Source organism: Sesamum indicum, linkage group LG6, assembly GCF_000512975.1.
Source record: "Sesamum indicum cultivar Zhongzhi No. 13 linkage group LG6, S_indicum_v1.0, whole genome shotgun sequence".
In the NCBI taxonomy this organism is placed as follows: domain Eukaryota; kingdom Viridiplantae; phylum Streptophyta; class Magnoliopsida; order Lamiales; family Pedaliaceae; genus Sesamum; species Sesamum indicum.
The window spans coordinates 6,925,855-6,934,857 of record NC_026150.1 but is presented as its reverse complement, the minus strand read 5'-3'; the positions used below and the strand labels follow the sequence as shown (position 1 = coordinate 6,934,857).

The window sequence follows — 9,003 nt, the reverse complement described above, 5'->3', positions numbered from 1 at the left end:
AAAATTATATTTAGTATTTATGAAGTTTGCTTTTGTTTAATAAATAAGTTATTTTATTAGTTAAAATTAACCAATTTTGTTGATATCAATAAAAAATCGAATAAAAGACCGTAAATACTCCCGATTAATTTATTATAGGTCAAATAAATCTTTTTATGATAAAATTTTTCTTATATATCTTCACATGTTAATGTATGTGATAAGGTATATTTTCACAGTTATAAGGATAATTTTGTAGAAAAATGTGTTTGACCTGCAATAATAATAATAATAAGCCATTCGAGTGTAAATATCAATTTTTATTTAGGTTTTTTTTTGTTAATGTTAACAAATTCAGTGAATTTGGAGTGGGAAAAGAACTTATTTGTTAGATGAAAATAACCTTAGAGGCACTATATATAATTTTTCAAATTATAGAAGATTTATGTAAAATTACACCTAATTTCAGAAAAGATTTGAAAAATTATAATACCGATACTTTTTAAAATATATATCTAATTTCAATTTATTCTCTCACTTATAATTCATACCAAAAAATAAAAATAAAAATAAACCGGCCTTAAAGAACACTTTTTTGATAACTTCTAACATAGAGTACTAAAGAGAACTGGATTTTCAAATTAAGAAGTCTAGCTTAGTCAATTTCCAAGAGATGTGGGATCAGATATGGATATTGTTTCGACCCGACCCGAACAAAAAAGTATTCAGCCCGTTTTCTGACGGACCGTATACCAAAAGTACAGAGTGGGACGTTTTGATTATATTCGTCTTGCCCACTTCATCGTCGTATCAATGCTCTTCACATATTCTGTCAAAAGAGGCACAAAGGAAAAGAAAAAGCAGAAGAAGAAACTCTCTTGATAAGCTCTCCATCCCATCATTTTTTCTCTCGTTTTCTCCGGCATAATATCATTATCTATGATTTAATGGAGGAAAGCTCCTCAGTCCCATTTGATGAGTTCAACTGTCCCGCCAATTTCCAAATCCCGTTTGATCTTTTTGTGTCCAAGAAGAATAAGGGGCTCGGGAGTCCAGGAAATCTCAGATTCACGGACTCAGCGGGTAATTCGGTGTACACAGTGCGGAAATTGTCCCACAAGTCAGCTGATAATCGTCCAGACTACACGAAAAAGCTGCTTTTGGATTCATCTGGGGACACCCTCTTCACCATAAACCGAGTAAGCGTGAGTTCGCTCTCTGATCATGTTGTGTTTATTGGTTTTGGATTTCTGGGCTTTGCTGATTTTGGAGTTCTTGAATGTATCAGGGGAAAGACGCGGGGGGTGGGGTGTTGGGTGGGGCGGGGGTTGGTTCATAGTTGCTTTAATGGATTCTGTGTCCGTATTCAAGGTACATAAGCTGAATCGTACTTGCGGAATCAGTCGTCTGCCTTGTGATGTAATGAATTTCTTGGCTTCTTTGTTTTGGTGTTTTTGCTATTAGATGTGTTGAGACGGAGCGATTATAAAATAAAAGGGAACAAATTTTCACTGTATTCTGTGAAAATATGTTGACATCTCATAATTATGCTTTACATAATTATGGAATTCTGCGCTTAGAAATATTATGGGATCCAAGTGTCCTGTGGATGTGTTTTGACAGCATAATATGTAGCTCCATTTTCTTTTCAAATGTGATATCAAATAGTGTTCATAGGAATTGTCGTAAGGTCCTTCAAGAAAGTCCGATTCATCCGTGGGTTTGCAGAGTCCACATATTGATTCACTGCAATAACGAAAAGATTCATGGGTGATCTATGTCACGGCAAGAACTTAGGTAAGCCAAGTGCTGCAAGAATCAAGTCGGTTAGTGGAAATTACATAGCTCTGAGGACTGCAAGAATATTCTTAGCACTAGAAATGGGTGGATAATTAACAAGATGGTGAAAGTAGCATTATGTTATGAGAGATGCCATTTTTCTTCCTTATTCTTGCTTTCTTATTGTTGGATAGGACAATTTGGTCCAGAACTGTTATACCCTCCCATTTGGTGCGCTCGGCTCAGGAAATTGTTTCCACCAATCACCAATTCTGATTCTTTTCATTGCATAATTGTCCATAGGTCGTCTTTTATGGACATCACGTTAGGATATACTTTAGTTTGTCTTAAGATAGATCTCATGGATGTCCGGGTTTTAGAACACTCTTCAAGTAGAAACAGCAATCTGGATATAGAGCCAATGCATGAGTTGCCTGCTATGTATTGTACATCAGGATAGTGAAGAATAGAGGTGTATAATTGAAGTGGAATAACATAGATCTTGGAGCTTTAGTGTGTGAAAACTAGTGAAAAATTGCAGCGCGGATATATGATCCTGCATTGTTATGTTTTTGTGACTATGTGCGCTTGTTCAATTAGCCACCCCAGTTTACATATTTGTTTAATAATTCAATCCATTATTCTAATCAATTTTGAAATTTTGATCGCACATTATCCAGGTATTCTTTCCAATTCTTGCTGTGTATTTTGGGACCATTGTGCTCTACAATGGGAAAACTAATACTGTTTTTTACAACAATGAATCTGTTGATATGTTAAGGGAAAAGTTGAAAGTTTTTGTTCTATGTTTAACTCGAGTCTTTTTCCAAATTTTTTGAAGCTTTTAGAATGTTTCCTCCAACATCATGTTCTTCTTGTAGAAAGGATCATGGCAAGGCTTTAGGGGAAATGATGAAGAGAAGAACTTGATATTCATAGTGGACAAAACGCTAGATGAGTTAACCAGAACTGAGTTTAAAATATTACTTCTCGGCGAAAACAACAGAGACTCAAAGACTGAGTTGCAGATGAAAGGCTGCCCTTTCAAGAGAGCCTGCACCATTTATAAAGACGATTCCATAGTAGCTGAGGTACTCTTAATTTAGATAGTATTGTAGTTTTAGCTTGTGGTAACTCTTCAAGTAAAACAAGAGATGCAAATATATTAGTCTGTTTGATGAACTGCTTTTTACCAATTAGACCTAATCGAAATACGCCTTTCTTCACTTGCTTCATGTTAAGGCCCATTTAACTGGTTGCTGCCATAACTACTGAAGATCAGAACTCTTTCTCTTCTCTAAGTGGCTTCAATATAGCTATCATATATGCGAATGGTGTTAATCTGGTGGCCATCTATAATGTTTAAGGATTAAAATTTCAGTTTTTCTTCATGCTTTTCGCTTTTCTCTATAAGTGAAAAGGAATTTACACTGTGATATCAACTAAACATCTTCATCTTTCAACTTAAGGAAACTTCTCAGTGAACATGAACTGATACCGTTCTAGTTAAAGTTCCTGCATCAATCGTCATTCTTGAACAAATGAAATAAGACAAGAAAAGAATACGCAAATCTTTTTTCTTATGATGCTTCGTTTTGCCTCTTCTTACATGGAAACTTTGGATTATCCTTCAATAAGAAGATGTGGACCTTCATCCGAAATGTTCAGTGATACACATCGTTTCTCGAGAAAGATACTTTGTTCTATGACTGATCAGAAACTTAAACATAAGAGATTTTCCAGCCATAATTGTTAGAGTTCCTCCCCACCAGCTAATTGTTCTGGACTTAGTGTCTGCTTCTTATAGTTTTTGACAATTATACTGCTTTCTTTCATTCTGGTGCAGACCAGCCTAATGTACAAGCTCGGGATTGGGAAAATTTTCGTTCCTAGGAACCGGTTTCGGGTAACCATTTTTCCTGGATTCAATGATCATTGTTTAGTTGCATCACTCATTGTTATATATTTTGATGGAAGAAGGCTCTGGATATGAGTTAAGCTAAGTTATTGTATCTCTTCTCTAGTTATCCAACCCCCAATTTTAACTTGTAACATATGCTGTTTTATTTGTCTCAAAACTGATCTTTTGTCGGATATTGTAATCATTTTCCCTCTCTGATGATCATTTCATGAATTTCTGATGTCTTGCTTGAATGAATTAGTTGGTACCAGAAATGTTAGAAAACATCAAGAAAAAGACTAATAAGTGAAAAGGACGCCGAACTTCCCAACCGGAAAGAAAAATTCCCACTGATTGTATACTTAGTGTAAGCGTGCTCTGAGACCACAAAATCCAGTTAGAAAAGGAAATTGAATATAGGGATAAGCTGCCCATGAGCATCATGGCATAGCTAAAAGGGAACAAGGAAGCAAAGCCCTGCTATCATCTGCATATCATGCTCATGTGACATGCCATGAATGATAGAATTTGCACCCAGGATTAGAGATGCCACAAGCAAAGATCATATTTCCCAATTGACTGCAAGTTGAATAAGTTATGGCCCTCTTTAGATTGTTCTGTAATATTCCAGTGGTTGCTGCAAGGAATGATGCCATTGTGCCTGCAAAAGTAATGACAATCAAAGCCATGGTGGAAACACAGAAACGACAAATGAGGTAGCTGGGCTTGCTAAACAGCAGGGAAAGTTTCCATCCAGGAAGGAGAAGAATCGGGGATAAAAGTCTTTTGGTCATGTCAGAAGAGAAGTCAGCTAGAGCTATGATAGTACGGGTGCCCACAAGCACCCTAACGGTCACCATGGCAGTCATTGCAACAAAAGTGAAAGGTGGATAAAAGAAAATAAGACGGGGAAAGAATGTGAGTGATAGTTAAAAAGAATTTTCTTTTTTGTTGTTTGAATAATAATTAGTTATTAAGGCAAATTGCACTTTACCTACAAAACATTTGAAAAGCACTTCAGCACTTGAAAAGCTTAATTGGTTGCATGGTACTTCCGATATGATTTTCAAGCCAAAAATCCCACCAGAATCAAAGCACATGACCTCCATATGTTGTTTATAATGGGCAAAAATGAGAAGAATGGATGATATTGCTCTTATAAATAGCATCTGCTTTGACTTAGGTGGTATTCTTGTCCTAAAAATCATGTTGGAGGTGAAGTGCGAGTCCCAATCAAGGCCTTTTCAAGGGGAGAAGTGCTTTTCTCATACTTTTGGGACGAATTTTGCAGAACCGAACATACTGAACAAAATATATAGGATATGATTTGTACAATGAAATAGTGAGACATTCTTTGTAGTATAGATACACTCTAGCCGCATAACGTCCAGGTCCAATGTATTCCAAAGAATCCAAACAAACTGCCAAATGCGTTAACAGGAGGATTATTACAGCATCATTACCCAAAATCTCACTCATCAGAGTCAATCAAACCTTAACTTCGTCTCCACAAATTCTCATCCATGGGAGAAGTTGACCCAGCTTTCATCCAAGCCCTCGAGCACCGCCCGAAGCCCTACTCCATCTCCGCCGAGACAATCCCAATAATCGATCTCACCCCTCTACAGCAACTCCCGCCGAGCGCCCCGTCAGGTTTAGTATCAGAAATAGGCGAGGCCTGCCGGGACTGGGGGTTTTTCCAGGCGATAAATCACGGGGTGCCCTCGAAATGCCGTCGGGAGATCGAATCAGCGTCCCGGAAATTCTTCGCGCTGCCGAAAGAGGAGAAGCGGAAGGTGGGGAGGGATGAGGAAAACCCCTTCGGGTATTACGACGGTGAGCACACGAAGAACGTCCGGGACTGGAAGGAAGTGTTTGATTTTGCTGTCTTAGATCCGGTTGTCTTTCCGGCTTCGCACGATCCTGATGATGTTGAGGTGAAGGAATTGTTCAATAAGTGGCCTGAGAGCCTGCCTGAATTGAGGTATCTGCAGCTGGCTATTCTTTTTTTGTTTTTTGTTATAATTTACTAAAATAGTAAAAACTAAACAATAATAACAAATATTAATTAATCAAACATGGCTATAAACTTTTTCGACAACATCATCCATAGGTACGAATGATGACGAATATCTTGGTGGTAGTTAAAATCATTTTAAATGACGATATAATTATTGATCAAATATCCAACAGAAGATTTTGAAAACCATGCCTAGCTGCATTATACTGCTTTTGAAGATTAAAAAGAGTTTGCATGTTTCAGGGAGGCCTGTGAAGAGCACATTAAAGCAATGGAAAAACTAGCTTTCAAGCTACTAGAACTCATATGCTTGAGCTTGGGCTTGTCGAAAGATCGTCTAAACGGCTTCTTCAACGACCAAACGAGCAGGGTTAGGCTCAACTACTATCCGCCTTGCCCTGCTCCTCATCTTACTCTTGGAGTCGGTAGACACAAGGACACCGGCGTCTTGACCATCCTTGCTCAGGATGATGATGTTGCCGGACTTGAAGTGAAGAGGAAGACAGACGGCGAATGGATCCTCGTCAAACCTAGCCCAGATGCTTATATCATCAATGTTGGTGATATAATTCAGGTAAAGTTCGAACTTGAAGATTGTGTTTCCTTAGCTAATCTCGTGTTGGAATTTTCTGCACTGCAGAGTTGAGTTTTCAACTGTTAGGAAATCCAAAAATAGATTGAAAAACGTGTGAAAAATCAAACACAAACTAAGAAACGAAGTTTACATGTCTTAGAGATAAGTTGCGCCTATGTTTCACTCGTCACGACAGAGTGTCCGTTGTATTACAGTAGCAGACGGCCACTCATTAACTATTATAACTAAAACCACTATTAACACTTGTAAAACTAGAGATACTCTTATTGAGCAAAAGTTGGGTCGGACTTGGCAAACTAAAACATTATAAACTTGATTGATGTACGAATGTCTCAATATATATACAACGTTCGTAAGTTTATAAAATTATAAGTACGTCCCTAAAAATAAAGTTGGGATCGGCTTCCATTGACTCAACAAGCCTACTTGATCGATGTATATGGATATGTTCATATATACAACGGATATAACATTTGTAAAATTACAAATACACCCCTGAATAGTTAAAGTTTGGTCAATTTGACATCTATGTGCACTTATATGGCACTAACTCGATTTGATCATACATGGATATTTGCAATATATAGAACGCCCGAGGCAGATGTAAAATTACAAATGTACCCCTGGGAACGAAGTAGGTTGATCTTTCCGTGTAACAGGTATGGAGCAACGACAAGTACGAGAGCGTGGAACACAGAGTGGTGGTGAACTCGGACAAGGAAAGGTTTTCGATTCCTTATTTCCTGTATCCATCGCACTACACATGGGTGGAGCCTCTGGAGGAGCTGGTGAAGGAGCAAAACCCCGCCAGATTCAAGAGGTATAACTGGGGAAAGTTCCGGGCTACTCGAAACCGAGGTAACTTGAGGAAACTTGACGTTGAAAACATTCAGATCTCGCATTTTAGGATTTGAAGGAAATGTTTACCATTTATCGTCAGACATCATGAGCCGAGTTACGTCTTCAATGAGCATGCAGTATTGCGCTGTATATGAAACAAATTCTCAGGAAAGGGAACAATAGCCTGAATTTTTAATTAATTTTTGTTTCTGTTTGATGCCTTTATTAGTGAAATTCTCATGAAAAATATATAACTACAAATATAATTTTAATAAATATACATTTTCAACTTAAAATTCTATTTTGATATGTAGGACAAATTTTTGTAAAGGTGATAAAATCAAGTTAGATAACTGCCATTTATTACAACTGAATGGCATATTTAAAGTGTTTTTATGAAGTTATAAGTGCATGTAAGATAGTTTAACACGTGAAATTAAAAAAAGCCATATAAATATTTTAATTAATTTGATAAAAAAAATTACTAATGACTAAATATAAAATTTATTAGCATTATATGCAAATACTTTTTAGTCATTAAGATTTATATAATTTTCATAAATATTTTTATAGCAATGTTTTCCTTCTTCATTGGATGCATGGAAAAATTATATATATATATATATATCTTTATAAATATATAATTTTGTTACAAGTATATTATTAGTTAAAAAAACATGTACATTCTGAAAAATATGGAGGGCACCCAAAATGCCAAAAAGGAAAGAAGTGTGGGAGAAAGCCTCCTCCAAGAAGCCTTGAACTGATTTTCGGGACAAGAAACCACTTTTCAAAAGGATCAACACAGTGTACACCCCTTTAACAGTACCCATTACTCAGGCCCTATGGCGATTGAAGGAAAAGGTCTACTAACTCTTCCTAAGTCATGGAGAGAGAGTCTCCAACGTCCCAAGTTAGACAAATTCTGTCGTTTCCACAATGACTATGGTCATAGCACTGAACAATGTCGACATCTAAAGAATGAGATCGAAAGGCTCATTCAGAATGGATATTTGCAGGAGCACATTTGTCGGGGAAAAGCTCTAGGGATGGGGCTATATAAAGAGCAAGAAACTGACAAAGGGAAAGAAGTAAAAGTTTCCAGCCCTGAAATTTCCTCAGGAGAAGATCATAAAGGTCCATTTGGAGGCAAGGTTGACGTCATCGACCCTCCTCATAAGAAGATTATTCGAATGATTGTCGGAGGCCCAAGTGGAGGCGACTGTCATCATGCCAAGAAAGCTCAAGTCAGGGAAGCACATAGTATAACCGTAAAAGAGATATGGGATGTTGGTGCAATGGAGAATACCCCCATCATTCAGTTTGGGAGGGCCGAGATCGGGTCTTAAAAGCTTTCACAATGATACTCTAGTTATCACAATGTTATTAGCCAACTATGAAGTAGGACGCATCTTCATAGATTCAGGAAGCTCTGTGGACATATTGTTTGAAGAAGCATACGATCAGATGCAGCTAAAGGACCCTCCTAGAAAAAGTTAACACCTCCTTATACAATTTCGCGAGAGAGGTAGTCAACCCTCGGGGTATGGTCTCACTTCCGTTGACGCTGGGTATTCGTAAGACTTGCTTACTAAATTTTTTAGTAGTGGATACTCCCTCAACCTACAACGTCATCTTGGGGAGGCCCACCCTTAATGCTTTTCAAGCCAAGTTTTGAAAACCCCTTCCCTGCAGAATTTGCGCCTCACGCGCGTTGACTACGATTTTGCTACGAAAGTATCTTTTTTTTTGACAATTTTGTCCTTCTTTCACATTTAATATATATAATATTATATATATTTATTAATAATAAAATATTATTTTATATAATAATTAATTTAATTATTTATATAATAAAATATTAATTTAATTAAAATATATATAAAAAAA

At 37.0% G+C, this 9,003-nt stretch overlaps 2 protein-coding genes across 5 annotated transcripts; both read left to right on the top strand.

The window, feature by feature from the left end:
• On the top strand, positions 758-4,475 carry LOC105163927 (protein LURP-one-related 7). 4 transcript variants are annotated; one of them, XM_011082460.2, is made up of 4 exons: positions 758-1,184; positions 2,640-2,849; positions 3,605-3,664; positions 4,290-4,475. In XM_011082460.2, exons 1-4 carry the CDS (start codon positions 927-929, stop codon positions 4,329-4,331), a joined length of 570 nt encoding a protein of 189 aa, XP_011080762.1. In that variant the 5' UTR covers positions 758-926; the 3' UTR covers positions 4,332-4,475. The 4 variants fall into 4 exon arrangements, with proteins under 4 accessions (XP_011080762.1, XP_011080764.1, XP_011080761.1 ...); XM_011082462.2 differs by having other exon boundaries at positions 4,303-4,329; XM_011082459.2 differs by lacking the exon at positions 4,290-4,475 and having other exon boundaries at positions 758-1,178; positions 3,605-3,985.
• On the top strand, positions 5,032-7,347 carry LOC105163928 (probable 2-oxoglutarate-dependent dioxygenase At5g05600). Its single transcript, XM_011082463.2, has 3 exons — positions 5,032-5,642; positions 5,922-6,252; positions 6,933-7,347. The coding sequence occupies exons 1-3, from the start codon at positions 5,182-5,184 to the stop codon at positions 7,185-7,187; spliced, it is 1,047 nt and encodes a 348-aa protein (XP_011080765.1). The 5' UTR covers positions 5,032-5,181; the 3' UTR covers positions 7,188-7,347.

Excerpts from the sequence above, each read along its gene's own strand:
- LOC105163928 (XM_011082463.2), top strand. The coding sequence starts at position 5,182 with ATGGGAGAAGTTGACCCAGCTTTCATCCAAGCCCTCGAGCACCGCCCG. Across the intron at positions 5,643-5,921 it reads GAGAGCCTGCCTGAATTGAG|GGAGGCCTGTGAAGAGCACA; the intron begins GTATCTGCAGCT and ends TGCATGTTTCAG. Across the intron at positions 6,253-6,932 it reads ATGTTGGTGATATAATTCAG|GTATGGAGCAACGACAAGTA; the intron begins GTAAAGTTCGAA and ends TCCGTGTAACAG.
- LOC105163927 (XM_011082458.2), top strand. The coding sequence starts at position 927 with ATGGAGGAAAGCTCCTCAGTCCCATTTGATGAGTTCAACTGTCCCGCC. Across the intron at positions 1,185-2,639 it reads TCACCATAAACCGAGTAAGC|AAAGGATCATGGCAAGGCTT; the intron begins GTGAGTTCGCTC and ends TTCTTCTTGTAG. Across the intron at positions 2,850-3,604 it reads ACGATTCCATAGTAGCTGAG|ACCAGCCTAATGTACAAGCT; the intron begins GTACTCTTAATT and ends ATTCTGGTGCAG.